Source organism: Chiloscyllium plagiosum, unplaced genomic scaffold (genome assembly GCF_037043375.1).
Source record: "Chiloscyllium plagiosum isolate Xiang-an unplaced genomic scaffold, Cpla_swu_hap1 HiC_scaffold_30, whole genome shotgun sequence".
In the NCBI taxonomy this organism is placed as follows: Eukaryota; Metazoa; Chordata; class Chondrichthyes; order Orectolobiformes; family Hemiscylliidae; genus Chiloscyllium; species Chiloscyllium plagiosum.
The window spans coordinates 30,438,261-30,457,009 of record NW_028270168.1 but is presented as its reverse complement, the minus strand read 5'-3'; the positions used below and the strand labels follow the sequence as shown (position 1 = coordinate 30,457,009).

At 40.8% G+C, this 18,749-nt stretch overlaps 1 protein-coding gene and 1 long non-coding RNA gene across 4 annotated transcripts in view; one reads left to right on the top strand and one right to left on the bottom strand.

The window, feature by feature from the left end:
* The window catches only part of LOC122563675 (protein argonaute-1), a 117,906-nt gene that overhangs the window by 38,023 nt on the left and 61,134 nt on the right, over positions 1–18,749 (bottom strand). Inside the window, exons 11-13 of the mRNA XM_043717729.2 lie at positions 12,025–12,158; positions 5,822–6,006; positions 2,765–2,924 (exon numbers count right to left, since the gene is read on the bottom strand). Of these exons, the coding sequence (XP_043573664.1) occupies positions 2,765–2,924; positions 5,822–6,006; positions 12,025–12,158 (479 nt within the window). The remainder of the gene's footprint in view (positions 1–2,764; positions 2,925–5,821; positions 6,007–12,024; positions 12,159–18,749) is intronic.
* The window catches only part of LOC122563676 (uncharacterized), a 94,108-nt gene that overhangs the window by 50,753 nt on the left and 24,606 nt on the right, over positions 1–18,749 (top strand). The window lies entirely within an intron of this gene.

Genomic DNA, 18,749 nt, shown 5'->3' with positions numbered 1-18,749 from the left:
ACCAAATACAGTTTAGAAAGTACAGCTAAGAAAAGGCAGATGTAAAAATTTAACTCATGGGCTCAGTTAGAGGTGAGGAACAATTCACAACCGTAAATGAAAACTAATTTGTTCTGTCGGAGCCTAGAATAGAGTATTGGATCAATTAGTCAGCATTTCTATACAGCCAAAGGTTGACAGCATGCACCTAAATATCTCCTCCTACCGTCAAGGACTGTGCTAGTTAAAATAATTGGAACTTGAGTGGTAAAAGAAAAATAAAAATGTTGTTCCCTGGTATTATAGTCTTAGAAGTATTGACATTTCTATTGTTCTGACTTCCATATTTATTAAGAGACACTCTACTTGTTGGAAAAGAAACATCACACCACACATGACTCTTTATAACAAACACCAAATTGGTTATGCACTTTGATAGAAAATAGTCTAAGCCTCTATTCTTCCTAAATGGAAAAAGCTTCAGAAAACTAAAGCACAAAGGGACTTGGGAGTCCGACTTCAAGATTCTCTTAAGGTTAATGTGCAGTTTCAGTTGGCAGTTAGGAAAGCAAATGCAATGTTAGAACTTATTTCAAGAAGGCTAGAATGCAAGAGCAAAAATGTACTACTGAGGCTGAACAGTCCGTATTTGGAATATTGAGAGCAGTTTTGGGCCCGTATCTAAGGAACCTTGGAGAGGGTCCATAGCAAGTTTACAGGAATAATCCCAAGGATGAAGGTCTTGTCATGAGGAATGGAAGGATTAAAGGGGATCTCATCAATACAGGTCTGGATACAGTGGATGTGGAGATGATGTTTCCACCAATAGGAGAGACCAGGACCCAAGGGCACCCTGTCAGAGTGAACAGATGACCTTTTAGAACTAGAGTAGGAGGAATTTCTTCAAATAGAGGATGGTTAATCTGTGGAACTCATTGCCACAGAGGGCTATAGAGGACAAGTCATTGCATACATTTAAGAAAGAGATAGATAAGTTCTTGATTAGTAAGGGGATCAAGAGTTATGAGGAAAAGATAAGAGTATGAGGTTGAGAAACATATCAGACATGATCAAATGACAGAGTAAACTCATTAGACTGGATGGCTTCATCCTGCTCTCATTGTCTTCTGATGTTGAACTTGTATCCTGAATATCAAGCACGTAATTAAATTCCTCAAGAGAATAGTCTCTGGAGGGTATGCTGTATTTTTACCTTCTGATTTGAGGAAAGTTTAATCGTAAACAAGCTTTTCTGAAGCATAAGCAGTTCCATGTCACATTAGAATAACATTGTCTTAAATTTAAAGAGTTGATTGAGAACAAATTCAATGTGCTTATTAGTTCCAAAATGTGTTTGTTTTTAACTCCCTTGTGTCCTTCAGGAAGGACTGCTAAATTGAAGAGATCACCTTGCTGCTTTTGTTTCTATTGCAGAATTGTTCCAACCAAATAAATTACACAAAACTATTTTACATGTACAAATAAATTATTTAATAGCAAATTGATTTTTTTGCTAAAGATTGTATACAAGTATACTTCCCATACAATCTTTAACTCCCTGAAGTCTTTCAAAACCAATTTTGCTAAACTGAATGCATGAAATCATGTCGATTCTAGCTATCCCCACAACCATAATTTGCACTAAAAGATGTTTAGATGTAGAAAATGTTTAACAAGTTTTCCTTCTCTTTTTGAAAATAATCCCATGAAATAACATAAAAAGCAATTCCACACAGCTTCCATCTGGAGCATGAAAAAGCAATGGGACTTGTGCCTTGCTTCCTCGCAGCCAAATAAATGCATGCATGCCTGTCACTTAACCGTGAAATAAAATCCGCCACTTGTGCACTTCCAAAAGTCAGTTGCTGTGCCACCAACATACATAGACATTGCCAGCTGGTCTGTATCCTATTTGTCTTCATGTCAAACTGCACATTTTTATGGAGAGAAAAAAACCTTTTCTTCTAGAAAAGTTGGTGCAATCATATACATTCTGTGCCACACTGAATTTTCATCACTTCAAGGATGCCACAAGCCTTCAGGTTATGTTACTGAATTAGTAATCTAGAAGACTAGTCTAATGATCCAAAGAAATCAACTCAAATCCCAGCGTAGCAGCTAGGGAATTTAGTTCAAAATGGTTAAATAAATCTGGAATAAAAACCTAGTAACAGTCATGGTGACCATGAAATAATCACATTGTCATATAAACATACCTAGTTTACTAACGCCCTTCAGAGAAACAAATCTGGGGTCTACCTAATCTGGTCTACCTGGTTCAAATGCACAGAATAACAGTGGACTCTCAACTGTCCTCTGAAATGGACGATGAAGCCTTACAGTTGTGTTTACAAAAGTAGCTGACCACGAGATTCTTAAATGACAACTAGCAATAGACAATAAATTTTCATCTGATCAGCAATGATCATACCCCTTGAAGGAAAGAAAAGTCTGATGAAAATGCACATGTCATCTCTCGGAAGCTTGGAAGTATAGGAAGTGCATTTTTCCAAAATGGCAAGCTATTAATTGAACCTTGGACATAGCTTGAGATTTACTGGTAAATTGCACATATATTGCTTAATTTTCAACCATAGTATCAATGGATGAAGAAAAAAAAATCCCAAAATACCAATGAAATTTTGCTAAGCTGCCTGCTGTATCAGAGGTAGGACCATGGACGGTTCCTCAATAATTTACTGCATTTACAGTATAAAAATGGTGTTAAAAGCACAAGCTATCTAATACCACCACAAACCTTATTTGTATAACGTATGAATCTTACCGTTGATGAGGTACCAATATGTTGTTGATTCCACCCAATTTCACATTGATTTTTAGGCAGAGGTTAGACAATGTCTGAGGAGATGTCCTCACAACATTTTTCACCTGAACACACTGAGTTGCCATCCCAAGGAGGGTATCACCTACTCGCTTCACCTCAGCTAAATTGGGGAAACAAAATCAAAAATTAGTACTTGAAATTCAAATGTCATAATTTTGAATATTTTAAGTTAAAAAGAGCAATATGCCTAGCAGTGTGTTTTTATAAAATTAAAGTTCCAAAACTTTCATAACAAAATATTTTCATTTAACACATAATACTAAAGACCTTATGAGATAACCTGGTTGAACTATCAAGCTTGAAGGCCTAAAATATCTCAGGTGCCACTTGATTGCAGCAATCCAAATGCTTCACTGCTGGGTCAACTTGATTGGCAATTGAAGTTAATCATTATTCTAAATGAAGGTTTCACCTTCTACCCTGTTAGTGATAATCTCAATTTTTAAAAAAGCACTGATATAAGCATTATGCAAATCACTTGTTATGGGAGTTCAATTCTCAATAAAGGAATATTCGTCCCAAATTAGTGCAACGTTTATCTCCAGTGTTAGATTCTCAAGCAATGGTGATACACAGGTCCCATTCATATTTGAATATTCAAGTTCAGTTGTCTATCAATAAATAACCACAGTAATTTTCAAAAAATGGGATACAGCATTTCTTGAGAAGAGCAAATATCGTGATCGTCTTCACTCTCATCCAGTCCTAAACCTCAAATCTTTGCCAGATGACTTATATAGCTTATTGGTGGTACACCCATCTCCAATGTATAACGTGTGGAGTCACATCTCACTCCATGACACAATCACAAAATTCAAAGCTGACATTCCAGAGCAGTACTGATGGTTTGCTCCACTGTTAGAGGTGCCATCTTTCAGATGAGATGTTAAATCAAGGACTCATCTGCTCTCTCTCAAGCCAGTAAAATAATCCATGACACTATTTTGAAGTAAACCAGGATATCATCCTGTTCCCTGGACAATATTTATCTTTCAAGTTAGATTATCCGGTCATTATCACATCACTGTATGAGTTCGCTGACAACACTCAGAAATACTGTTGTCTTTAGAGTGTTTTAAAGGAATCCAAGGGGTTATGGGGCTAGGTTCATGGAGAGTGCCATATAAAAATAAGTTTTAAATTTTCTTTCCAAATGAACATTTTTAATATCAGAGTGCTACCAAATTATCTGACCACAAGGGAGAATCAGTATTGAATCATGCATGGCTGGAAGTGAAAAGACAGGAGGTGGCGGTGGAGGGTTGCTTTTCAGACTGGAGGCCTATGACCAGTACTCTGCCACCAAGATCGGTGCTGGGTCCACTGCTTATCATCCTAAATTATTTGGATGTGAACATAGGAGGTATAGTTAGTAAGTTTGCAGGTGACACCAAAATTAGAGGTATAGCGGAGAGCGAAGAAGGTTACCTCAGATTACAACCAGACATTGATCAGCTGGGCCAATGAGCCGAAGAGTGGCAGATGGAGTTTAATTTAAATAATTGTGAGGTGCTGCGTATTGGAACTGTAAATCAGGGCAGGAGTTACACACTTAAGGGTAAGGTCCTAGGGAGTGTTTCTGAACAAAAAGACCTTGGAGTGCAGGTTCACAGTTCCGGGAAAATGGAGTTGCAGATAGATAGAATAATGAAGGCAACGTTTGGTATGCTTTCCTTTATTGAACAGAGCATTAAGTATAGGAGTTAGGAGGTCATGTTGTGACTGTACTGGACATTGGTTAGGCCACTTTTGGAATATTGTGTGCAATTCTTGTGTGTCCCTCCTATAAGAAAGATGTTGTGAAACTTGAAAGGGTTCAGAAAAGATTTACAAGGATGTTGCCAGGGTTGGAGGATTTGAGCTACAGGGAGAGGCTGAAGAGGTTGGGGCTGTTTTCCCTGGAGCGTCACAGGCTGAGGGGTGACTTTATGGAGATTTATAAAATCATGAGGGGCATGCATAGGATAAATAGACAAGGTCTTTTCCCTGGTTGGGGGTGTCCAGAACTAGAGGGCATAGGTTTAGAGTAAGAGGGGACAAATTTAAAAGGGACCTAAGGGGCAAAGTTTTCACGCAGAGGGTGGTGCGTGTATGGAATGAACTGCCAGAGGAAGTGGTGGAGGCTGGTACAATTACAGCATTTATAAGGCACCTGGATGTGTATATGAATAGGAAGGGTTTATAGGGATATGGGCTAAATGCTGGCAAATGGGACTAGATTAAGTTAAGAAATCTGGTCAGCATGGACAAGTTGGACTGAAAAGTCTGTTTCTATCAGAAAAGTTTCTATGACTCTATGTCTTCAGTTGTCCACATATTTATTTTTACAGGTATTACTGAATTGTATTTAAAAATGGGAACCCCACCCAAATTACCTTTTCCTAATCCAGGCTGTTACAGTTCACTGTGTTGTCACTTTTCCTTCCCTTGCTGAGGTCAGTTAATTTAGCAAAGATTGAATTCTAGATCTTCCTGATCTGTGGGGCTCATCTATTCATTACTTAAACTCACTGCACACTCAATATAGAATCCATAGAATAGGATCCATAAAATCCCTTCAGCGTAGAAGCAGGCCATTTGGCTCATCGAGCCCACACTGTCCCTCCAAAGAGCATCCCACCTAGATGCCCCCACCCCTATCCTATCCCTGCATTTAGCATGGCCATTACACCTCCGTTGTACATCATTGGACTGTGGGAGGAAATAGGAGCATTTGGAGGAAACCATGGGAGAACGTGCAAAATCTATGTAGACAGTCGACCGCGGTGGAATGAAACACACGTCCCTGGTACACTGAACCACCATGCTGCCCTATTTTATAATTAACTGAACACCTTTTCAGAATCATGAACGTAACTGATAGGGACAGATAATCAGTTCCTATGTGCAAGTTCATTTGGAAAAAGAGAGCCAAAAGTAAGTGTTTGCCACCAGGTGGTGCTACTGTATTTCAGAAGCAATTGATTCAAAGTCACATGAAGCTTCTACAACTCTTACCATAGACAGGTGTTTTCCCGGGTAGAATAACAATGACAAGCTGGAGTCCTGAGTAGGTGTTCTTCAGATGCCTGAACATTGGCTCCACACTATCAGCTCCTTGTGCGTATTTACAGAAACATGGCTGGCCCTGGATAGGCATTCCCGCATCCTTAGATATTTTTCGCAGCTGGTCAGTAAAACTCCTATATGTTTGAAAGACAAAACTTTCAAATACTGAGCTCTATGGGCAGTTGGGACTGTTGTGATTTCCAAAAAGAATCGTGCTTTCTGAGGATCCGCCATGCAAGTTGGGAAGTCAGTCAGAACATCCCTCAGCAATTATGCTTTTCCCCTTATTAATATACATACAGTTTGCCAAATACAGCTGTCTGAAAACAGAAATTATCCAAAAAGACAATTTCCTTTGTGGGAGGGGGGCACTCAAGATTTGTGTACAAAATCTGTCTGCTTGTACAAACATCACATCAAATATATTCCTCAAATTCAGCAGCAAATTGTGGCAAATGATGATGTAAGTTACAATTCTAACAATTATTGTTTTGTGTCTGTAATTTCTTGCATTTACCAAGTGTTTCTACTGCTGCATATATGACTATGCGCCCGCTTAGAGAGATCACAGATATTGTTCCAAAGCACCAATATTAGAGATATGATCCATTTTCACTTGTAAAATCTATTGTTGTCAAACATATATCAAGACTAAGATCAATAAAAGCTTACAGTTGGTGAAAGGGCAGTTCAGAGATGGCCCTATCAAGATGGTTGTGTCCTTGTACACAGTGAGGAAAATGAGAGATTTAAATGGGTAATCCAAAGCTGAGAAAGTCCAAAATCTAACATGGTCTCAATAAATTGTGTTTTGCTGAATAAAATGTGATTAGATGCGATTGGACAGCATTTGCAGGATAATTTCAGATTGTCAGTCAGGCTTGCTGCGTGGCACACTTGTAGGCACTGAAAACCAAGTATTAATACATAAGACTTGACAGACAAAGAACATGACAGACAAAGACACTCTGCACCTGTTCCAACTCAACAAAAAGGCAATATACATTCATTGGTTCATTTCTCAGGGCAATGTCTTCACCAATCAACCTGCTTGATTTAAAATTTAGATAAAACCTGGCAGCTGTCAGTCATTATTTACTGGTGTGTTCTCTATGGCAACATCACAACCAGAGTCAACATGCCAACCAACCTGCACTCTTTTCTTAAAGTATAAATATTGGTTTTACATTTGAATTGGCATTCATACAATTTGACCTGATAAGTGCAAAATGAAGACATTCAACAAAATGTGTCTTTTTCAGCTCACGTTTTGTACTACCAAACAACATCTATTTTCTTCTGCATGTTCTATTCTGTTGGTTTCTCTGCAGTATCCAGGTAGATAAACAAACCACTGAATAGGAATGCATACTGTGTGATACAATAGAGGGAAGCAGAAGTTGCACCAGAGGATTCTTCATACTTAGTTGCTATTTACATAAAGGGGACAGTTTTAGGGAATTACAATACACATGGACAGAGAAAAAGAGTTAATGTTTCAGGTTGATGGCTTTTCATCATCATAACTAATGAAAAATTATTGATCTAAAACATGTTGTTCTCTCCATACATGCAGCCCAACATCCATTTAAGATTTTCAGCATCTAAAGTCTTTTTTTTCCCCAAAGATAAGGTGTTCAATTGTTTGGTAACTGATCTGGATGGTATAGTGGCACAGCAGGTAGCACTACTGCCCAACAGTGCCAGGGTTCAATTCAAGCCTGAGGTGACTGAATGTATGGAGTCTGCACATTCTTTCCATGTCTGCATGGGTTCCCACTGGGTGCTCTGGTTTCTTCACAGAGTCCAAAGATGTGCAGGTTAGGTGGATTGGTCACGCTAAATGGTCCCGTCGTGCACAGGGATGTGCAGGCTAAGTGGATTAGCTATTGGAAATGCAGAGTTGCAGGGATAGTTCTGGGTGGGATACGTTTCAGAGGGTTGCTGCAGACTTGATGGGCACAATGGCCTCTTTCTGCACTGAAGCAATTCTGTGATTGTACTGATTTTAAGTAACATTAATTCCCTTGTGTTCGAAACAAGCTTTACAATAGCCTTCTAAATGCAGGTCACAAGCTTTGCAGGTGCAAGCATGACAGTGTAAAATACATAGGGTAAGGTACTGAGTTCTTGCAATGGTAGTTACAATAGCCTGTAATTGCAGACTAATGCAGAAAGAATTCTACACAGAAATTTTAAATTACACTATAATTCAGTAGTTAGTTGAAGGAAAATTGTGTTTTATAGCTGGCTTACCATGTACAAAATAAAACGCTTCACAATCCACTGAAGTGAGAATCTGGGTTAAGAACATTGAAACCAGATCTGTATATGTTCTACTGCACTGCAGGTCACTAAATTCTTCACACAATACTGTTCTAATAATCTCAGCAACACCCTTCAATCTGGGTTTCCTATTGTCAAATTGCTTCAGTTTTGCTAGGGGAGGAATCAGAATGGTGCGTTGCCTCCCTGGTGCCAGAATCAAGGATATCTTGGAGAGGGTGCAGAATATTCTCAAAGGAGAGAAGGACCAGCAGGTGGTCATTGAACACGTTGGAACTAATGACATAGAAAGGAAAAAGGATGAGATTCTGAAGGGAGAATATAGGACGTTAGGCAGGAATTTTAAACGGAGGTCCTCAAAGATAGTAATATCTGGTTTACTCTCCGTGCTACAAGCTAGTGAGTGTAGGAATAGGAGGATAGTGCAGATGAATGGGTGGCTGAGGAGCTGGTGCAAGGGCGAGCGGTTCACATCTTTAGGTTTTTGGAATCTCTTCTAGGGTAGAAGTGATCTGTAGAAGACAGACAGATTGCACCTGAATTGGGAGGTGACTAATATACTGGCAGGGAGATTTGCTAGAGCTGCTTAGGAGGATTTAAACTAGTTAGGTTGTGGGGTTGTGGGGGGGGAAGGGGAAGCTGGGAGTGGAGGTTGGACCCAGGGAGTTAGTGAGGGAAGACTTCAGTCTGAGACTCGTACAGATGGGAAAAGGAGCAAGTCAAACAGTCAGAACAGGCAGGAACAAAGTAGAGAATGAGGTAGGATTGATAAATTAAATTGCATTTATTTCAATGCAAGAGGCCTAACAGGGAAGGCAGATGAACTCAGGGCATGGTTAGGAACATGGGACTGGGATATCATTGCAATTACAGAAACATGGCTCACGGATGGACAGGACAGGCAGCTTAATGTTCCACGATACAGATGCTATAGGAAGAATAGAAAGGGAGACAAGAGAGGAGAAGGAGTGGCGTTTTTGATAAGGGATAACATTATGGCTGTTCTTAGGGAGGATATTCCTGGGAAGATGTCCAGGGAAGTTATTTGGGTGGAATTGAGAAATAAGAAAGGGATGAGCAATTTATTGGGATTATACTAGAGAACCTCCCCAATAGTGAGTGGGAAATTGAGAAACAAATTTGAGAGATTTCAGTTATCTGTAAGAATAATAGGGTGATAATGGTAGGGGATTTTTAATTTCCAAACATAGACTGGGATTGCCATGGTGTTAAAGGTTTAGATGGAGAGGAGTTTGTTAAGGGTGTACAAAAAAATTCTGAATCAGTATGTGGATTTACCTATGAGAGAAGGTGCAAAACTTGACCTACTCTTGGGAAATAAGGCAGGGCAGGTGACTGAGGTGTCAGTGGGGGAGCACTTTGGGGCTGGAGACTATAATTTTATTAGTTTAAAATAATGATGAAAAAGGGTAGACTGGATCTATATGTTAAAGTTCTAAATTTGAGGAAGATCAAATTTTGACAGCATTAGGACAGAACTTTCAAAAGTTGATTTGGAAAGGGGGTGGGGGGAAGCTGTGGAAAGGGGTGGCTGGAAAATGGGAAGCCTTCAAAAATGAGATAACGAGAGTCCAGAGACTGTATGTTCCTGTTAGGATGAAAGGCTGGTCTGGTAGGTGTAGGGAATGCTGGATGAATAGAGAAATTGAGGTTTTGGTCAAGAAAGAAAGGAAGCATATGTCAGGTATAGACTGCAGAGATTGAGTGAATCCTCAAAAGAGTATAAAGACAATGGGAGTACACTTAAGAGGGAAATCAGGTGGGCAAAAAGACGACATGAAATAGCTTTAACAAATAGAGTTAAGGAGAATTCAAAGGGATTTTATAAATACATCAAGGACAAAAGGATAACTAGGGAGAGAATTGGGCCCCTCAAAGATCAGCAAGGCAGCCTATGAGTGGAACTGCAGGAAATGGGGGAGATTTTGTGTTTACTGTGGAAGACATAAAATATATGATAATGGATGGTGACATGGATGTAGGTTTGCTCGCTGAGCTGGAAGGTTAGTTTTCAGACATTTCATCACCATACTATGTAACATCTTCAGTGAACCTCCAGATGAAGCACTGGTGGTGTAGCCTACTGTCTATTTATATGTTTGGGTTTCATTGGGTTGGTTATGTCATTTCCTGTTCTTTTTCTCAGGGGGTGGTAAATGGGATCCAAGTCAATGTGTTTGTTGATAGAGTTCTGGTTAGAATGTTGTGCTTCTAGAAATTCTTGTGCGTGTCTCTGTTTGGCTTGTCCTAGGATGGATGTGTTGTCCCCGAAGTGGTGTCTTTTCTCATCCGTATATAAGGATACTAGTGAGAGTGGGTCATGTCTTTTTGTGGCTAGCTGATGTCTATGTATCCTGATGGCTAGTTTTCTTTCTGCCTGTTTGTCCACTACATTGTGGATTAGTGGTGCTGGAAGAGCACAGCAGTTCAGGCAGTATCCGAGGAGCAGTACTACTACTGCTCCTCGGATGCTGCCTGAACTGCTGTGCTCTTCTAGCACCACTAATCCAGAATCTGGTTTCCAGCATCTGCAGTCATTGTTTTTACCCTGTACACTACATTGGACAAACAGGTAGAAAACTAGCTAAATATTTTCCAACATCTCCATTTAAATTTTTTAACCAAAATGGCTAATTTCATACCACACTATTCTATCAGCTATTTTTGTCCCCCATTTATCCAATCTGCCCACATCTTTCTACAGTCTCTTTGCATGCTCTTCATTGCTTACTGACCTTTGTAACTTTGTATCATCCATCCACCTAAACATCTTACATGCAATCTCCCCATCCAAGTAATGAATATAGATTATAAACAACTGGGACCCAATTACATATCCTTCCAGTACACTGGTAAATTCCAGTTTTCTGTCTATTAACTAATCTACAATTAATCTACCCCAATCCTAGGTAGCCTAATTTTGTTTAAAAACTTGTCCTGTGGTACCTGATTGAATGCTTTTTAATCATCCAAATACTGTAAATTACTGCTTTCCACACTGATTAACCTTGTCACATTCTTTGAAGATTCTAACAGATTGTCAAATACTTCAGGATGGATATCATGACATTGCAAAGCTGAAGAGATTTACTAGAATGGTAGGAATGAGGTTGTTTAACACTGCAGAAATTCTGGAGAAGCTGCAGTTATTCTCCTCTAAGCAGAGAGGGTTAAAAGATTTGATAGGTGTTCAAGCGTATGAATGGTTTTGATAAGAATAAATTTAGAGAAGGTACTCCCATTTGCAGAAGGGTTAGTAAACAAAGGATTTGGACTGAACATGATCGGCAAAAGAACCAGAGGTGTCAGGAGGAACAGTGTTTTCTCTACACGGTGTTCTGGTGATCTGGAATTTACTTGTTGAAAGAGTGGTGGAAGCAGGTTCAGTGGCAACGTTTCACAAAACTGGAAAATATACAAGCAGAAACAAATATTGGGGCACAAGGAAAGAACTGGGAAATGAAATAATCTTAAGAGCTGACACAAACATGATAACCTGAATGGCCACCTCCTGGATTATTCCATAATAATATTCTGGATTATTCTATAATAATATATTACATTGCTGAGGGGTTGTCCTTTGGTTGTTCAGCTGGATATAAAAGGTAGCACAGCTCTATTCAAGAGCAGAAAACTTCTGTCAATGCAATGGCCACTGGCATTTTTCAATGATTGCCACCAAAAACAGATGGACTGATATCAAATACATAAATAATGTCCTACTTAAAAACAATGACAACCCACTTCCAAAAAACTGGAAATGTTTGACATGTTCATAGAATGTTCAAGACTTTTTAATAATTGCAAGTTTGTTCTTTGTTTATACTTAAAGAAAATCTCCATACTTCAGCACCTCCTCCCTGCACTGCTTCTGTGGTGCAAAGCAGGCGATGGCCCAGACTTTGATCTCAATCCCATTGTAGAACTGTTTGCCACGCATATCCCACACTCCCTGATTTGGAGTAGCAATTGCTCGGTTCTGTGAAACACAAAAGAAACAAACAATTTCAGAAGACCTCTGTAGTTTCTTATTTTAATTACAAGGTCACAACTACATTTTGATGGATGGCACCATTCTGTGAGGCTATTATAATGTTTATAGTCATCTGTAAGATGTTTCAAGTCTCTTTGCTTTTTTAAAGTAGTCCACAGACTGGTTTAACAGGTATGTGAGAGAATGGAGGTAGCTAATTGGCTGCTAAATTGACTTCTTCAGTAGATGGCAATTCAGGTACACTCTCCGACAATCAAAGTTTCTCCCCTGACAGCTTGCACATTGGCCAGACACCAACTGTGCCCTACGGCCTCCAAATCCAGCTTTCTCAGGTGGTAGCTTTGTGTCTCTTCACCCTAATACACTGTGCCTGATCCTCTAAGATGTCTTATGTTACTCCAAAAAAAAATCTGATTGCTTGTACACATCTTATGTGGTAGTACAAACCTGTTTTAGTGGAATTTTCTGCATGATATCATCTTGTAAAAGTCTATACAGTCATAGAGGAGTGAGAAATGATCAGCAGAAAGTTGGACTGACATATGATATATGCACTAATAGCAAGGTGAACTAGTTATGACCGATTTCCCTCTCACTCTACTCAAAATGAATTACAATATCATGGTGAGGTCAGGTCAGCTATTTAACATTATGTCTGTGGAATTCAGCTTGAACATCCAGGGGATTCAAATGCATGGCAATCTCAGTCAGAGGCAGGCACTCTACATGACTACCTCTGTATACTGTCTAGCTTAAGTTACTGTTGTCTTCCCCCTTGTATATTCAGCTCTTATAGACAATTCTCCCCTACTGGGCTTTTGGCTCCATCAGGTCTCCTTCAGCCTTGAAAGTGAGAACACCAGCCAGTACAATTAACATAAGCAGGAAATGCAATTGCAGAAAGATCAAATTGTTTGTGTTTATGATTTTCTGAGATGGTGTGGTATCAATGGGAGTGCATCGATATTAACAGCTTACAGAGGAATTGATGCCACAAATCACAAAGCTGACTGTAGACAGGCAGGAGGCTGGAAGAACACAGCAAGCCAAGCAGCATCAGGAGATGGAGGAGTTGACATTTTGGGTGTAAGCCTTCTTCAAGACAAATCACAATGCCTAATTGTATGGGCACTGTTACAACTTAATTTCTCCAGGATTATAGACATAATCTCATGGTCAGCTTTACTACTCTAGATACCACATCCAATTACCTAATAACTAGCTTTTAAAAGAGATCCTCTTTTCGTAATTAAAGATTGGCGCTCAATCTTATGGAGAATATTTTGAAACATTAAAAAATGTTAAGGAAATTCTAAAGGTCTCATTAAAAATTCAAAATGATTTGGATGCGAACATAGGAGGTATAGTTTGCAGATGACACCAAAATTGGAGGTGCAGTGAACAGTGAAGAAGATTACCTCAAAGTACAACGGGATATTGATTAGATAGGCCAATGCGCTGAGGATTGGCAGATGGAATTTAATTTAGATAGATGTGAGGTGCTGCATTTTGGAAAGGCAAATCAGGGCAGGACTTATACACTTATGGGTAAGGTCCTGGGAAGTGATGCCGAGACCTTGGAGTGCAGGTTCATAGCTTCTTGAAAGTGGGGTCACAGATAGATAGGATAGTGAAGGCGGCGTTTGATATGCTTTTCTTTATTGGGCAGAGCACTGAGAAAAGAAGTTGGGAGGACATGTTGCGGCTGTATAGGACATTTGATTAGGCCACTTGGAATATTGCGTGCAATTCTGGTCTTCTTCCTATCGGAAGGATGTTGTAAAATTTGAAAGGGTTCAGAAAAGATTTACAAAAATGTTGCCAAGGTTGAAGGATTTGAGCTACAGAGAGAGGCTGAATGGCGTCAGAGGCTAAGGGGGGTGACCTTATAGAGGTTTATAAAATCATGAGGGGCATGGATAGGATAAACAGACAAGGTTCGAGATTAGAGTGGTGCTGGAAAAGCACAGCAGTTCAGGCAGCATCCGAGGAGCAGCAAAATCGACGTTTCTGGCAAAAGCCCTTCACCAGGAATAAGACAAGGTTTTTTCCCTGGGGTGGGAGAGTCCAGAACTAGACGGCATTGGTTTAGGGTGGGAGGGCAAAGATTTAATAGGGACCTAAGAATACATAGAATCCGTACAGCATGGAAACAGACCCTTCGGTCCAACAAGTCTACATCGACCCTCTGAAGAGTAACCCAGTCAGACCCATTCCCCTACATTTACCCCTGACTAATGCACCTAGCCCACACATCCCTAAACACTATGGACAATTTAACATGGCCAATTCACCTACCTGCAAATCTTAGGACTGTGGGAGGAAACGGGAGCACCCAGAGGAAATTCATGCAGACATGGGGAGAATGTGCAAACTCCAAACAGACAGTCGCCAGAGGCTGGATTCAAACCCAGGTCCCGGGTGTTGTCGGGCAGCAGTGCCAACCACTGAGACACCGTACCTCAGCTTTTTCATACCAAGGGTGGTGCGTGTGTGGAATGAGCTGCCAGAGGAAGTGGTGGAGGCTGATGCCTTTTAAATACTGTAATTGTATCTGGATGGGTATATGAAAAGGAAGGGTTTAGAAGGATATGGGCCAAGTGCTGGCAAATGGGATTAGATTAGATTAGGATATCTGATTGGCATGGACGAGTTGGACTGAAGAGTCTGTTTCCGTGCTGCATCCCTATATGACATTGGTATATGGAAGAATCTTGTTGCAAATTGTACCACATGGCCATACAATTGAAGGTAGCTACAAAGCTGAGTACACAACCTCTGCTGTGGAAAAGCAGCCAAAGCAGAAGGAATACAGAACCCTGGTTTGAGAACCCTCTTTTCCCACAGCAACTCTTGTCCACTCTGTCCAAAGACCTTTGGCTTTAGAATTGGCTGAATGAATCACAGGACGAAAGACAAATCATGAAGGTTGGCAAATGTCACCCTTGTTGACATACTGAGGATGACAAGATCCATATAGAACCAAGCAATGTGAATAAAAAACCTTTACAAGGAACTCCTGACCATATGAGGCAACAATTTCATTAACAACTTGTGTTTATACAGCAAACATCACGTGCAGGAAAAACAATTTCAGTAAGGATGGATTGAACACAATAAAAGAGACGCTAGGATAGTGAAAACTGATAACTGGCTGTTTCTAAAAGCAGGAACGGATGGGCCAAGATGGGGTGATAGAAAACGGCAGAGGGTCATAAGTGAAGGAATACGTTGTTAGGGCAGAGGGTGCCAGAAGTTAAAGTAGCATAATTGCACCAGGTATCAAAGATAAGAAACTATTTGAATTAGAGTGAAGCATAGGCTACGGTAAGATGCAAAAATAAATCAAAAATTCAAACTTACTTGTTGGCAAGTGAAGGACCAGATTAACTCAAATATATTTAGATTAAAGAAAGAAGTTGCATTCTCCAGAAGGCCTTTCTAAAATCCATTTAAATTTTAATCTTCGTAATTTGGGACAGAGCGATGGATGGAATTATCAAGATGGCCTCGTATCTACCTCGTATCGATGTTGTAGCTATTACGGAGACATGGGTAGAACAGGGACAGGATTGGCTGTTGCAGGTTCCAGGGTTTAAGTGTTTCAGTAGGGTCAGAGGTGGGAGTAAAAGAGGGGGAGGTGTGGCATTGCTTGTCAAAGATAGTATTACAGTGGTGGAAAGGACGATGGATGAAGACTCGCCATCTGAGGTAGTTTGGGCTTAGGTTAGGAATAGGAAAGGTGAGGTCACCTTGTTAGGAGTTTTATACAGGCCTCCTAATAGTCCTAGAGATGTAGAAGAAAGGATTGCAAGGATGATTCAGGAGAAGAGTGAAAGTAATAGAGTGGTTGTTATGGGGGACTTTAACTTTCCAGATATTGACTGGGAAAGCTATAGCTCGAGTTCGTTAGATGGGTCGGTGTTTGTCCAATGTGTGCAGGAGGGTTTCCTGACACAATATGTAGACAGACCAACAAGAGGTGAGGCCATACTGGATTTGGTTCTGGGTAACGAACCAGGCCAGGTGTTAGAATTGGAGGTAGGTGAGCATTTTGGGGACAGTGACCACAATTCGGTGACTTTTACTCCAGTGATGGAGAGGGATAAGTGTGCACTGCAGGGCAAGAGTTATAGCTGGGGGCAGGGAAATTATGATGCGATGAGGCACGACTTAGGATGCGTGGCTTGGAAAAGTAGGCTTCAAGGGAAGGGCGCAATTGATATGTGGAGCTTGTTCAAGGAGCAACTATTGAGTGTCCTTGATAAGTATGTACCTGTCAGGCAGGGAGGAAAGGGTCGTGTGAGGGAGCCGTGGTTTAATAAGGAATTGGAATCCCTTGTTAAAGGGAAGAGGGCGGCCTATGTAAAGATGAGGCGTGAAGGTTCAATTGGGGCGATTGAGAATTATAAGGTAGCCAGGAAGGATCTGAAGAGAGAGCTAAGAGCAGCAAGGAGGGGACATGAAAAGTCCTTAGTTGGTAGGATTAGGGAAAACCCAAAGGCTTTCTATAGGTATGTCAGGAATAAAAGAATGACTAGGGTAGGAATAGGTCCAGTAAAGGATAGTAGTGGGAAGTTGCGTGTGGAGGCTGAGGAGATTGGGCAGACACTGAATGAATACTTTTCGTCAGTATTCACTCAGGAACAGGACATTGTTGCCGATGTGAATACTGAGTCACAATTAATTAGAATGGACGGCTTTGAGGTATGTAGGGAAGAGGTGTTGGAAATTCTGGAAAGGGTGAAAATAGATAAGTCCCCTGGGCCTGATGGCATTTATCCTAGGATTCTCTGGGAAGGAAGGGAGGAGACTGCAGAGCCATTGGCCTTGATTTTTATGTCCTCGTTGTCTACAGGAATAGTGCCAGAAGACTGGAGGATAGCAAATGTGGTTCCCTTGTTCAAGAAGGGGAGTAGGGATAACCCTAGTAACTATAGGCCGGTGAGTCTCACTTCTGTTGTGGGCAAAGTCTTAGAGAGAATTGTAAGGGATAGGATTTATGAACATCTGGATAGGAATAATGTGATCAAGGATAGTCAGCATGGTTTTGTGAAGGGCAGGTCGTGCCTCACAAACCTTATTGAATTCTTTGAGAAGGTGACTAAGGAGGTAGACGAGGGTAAAGCGGTAGATGTGGTGTATATGGATTTTAGTAAGGCGTTTGATAAGGTTCCCCATGGTAGGCTACTGCAAAAAATATGGAGAAATGGCATTGAGGGTGAGTTGGAGGTTTGGATTAGGAATTGGCTGGCTGGAAGAAGACAGAGGGTAGTTGTTGATGATAAAGGTTCATCTTGGAGTGCAGTTACTAGCGGTGTTCCACAAGGATCTATTTTGGGACCATTGCTGTTTGTCATTTTTATAAATGACCTGGAGGAGGGGCTAGAAGGTTGGGTGAGCAAGTTTGCGGATGATACGAAAGTCAGTGGAGTTGTTGACAGTGAGGAAGGATGTGTCAGGTTACAGCGGGATATAGATAAGCTGCAGAGCTGGGCAGAAAGGTGGCAAATGGAGTTCAATGTAGGTAAGTGTGAGGTGATTCACTTTGGTAGGAGTAACAAAAAGATGGGGTACTGGGCTAATGGTCGGATACTTGGTAGTGTGGATGAGCAGAGGGATCTTGGTGTCCATGTACACAGATCTCTGAAAGTTGCCACCCAGGTAAATAGTGCGGTGAAGAAGGCATATGGCGTACTGGCTTTTATTGGTAGAGGAATTGAGTTCCGGAGTCCTGAGGTCATGTTGCAGTTGTATAAGACTCTAGTGCGGCCGCATCTGGAGTATTGTGTGCAGTTTTGGTCGCCATACTATAGGAAGGATGTGGAAGCACTGGAACGGGTGCAGAGGAGGTTTACCAGGATGTTGCCTGGTATGGTAGAAAGATCGTATGAGGAAAGGCTGAGGCACTTGGGGCTGTTTTCATTGGAGAAAAGAAGGTTTAGGGGTGACTTGATAGAGGTGTACAAGATGATTAGGGGTTTAGATAGGGTTGACCATGAAAACCTTTTTCCACGTATGGAGTCAGCTATTACGAGGGGGCATAGCTTTAAATTAAGGGGTGGTAGGTATAAGACAGATGTTAGGGGTAGATTCTTTACTCAGCGAGTCGTGAGTTCATGGAATGCCCTGCCAGTAGCAGTGGTGGACTCTCCCTCTTTATGGGCATTTAAACGGGCATTGGATAGGCATATGGAGGATAGTGGGCTAGTGTAGATTAGGTGGGCTTGGATCGGCGCAACATCGAGGGCCAAAGGGCCTGTACTGCGCTGTATTTTTCTATGTTCTACCTACAGAATAGCACTGAAAAAATACTGTCTGAAGATTGATCAGGAAAATAATCAATGTTTTCCTTCCATGAATTCTCTGAAGTGGAAGTGATAATGGGAACACTAAGGACATCACTGAACAAACACTTAATTCTCTCTCCCCTGCCCATATATGGGAATAAGGCTTGTGCTGACTACCTTAATCAGGTGGCTGTTTTTCATTAAAACACAGCAACTTATGAAAATCTGATAAAGCCATAGAAGCTACTGAAATCAATCAGCAAATAATTTAACATATCAATATAAA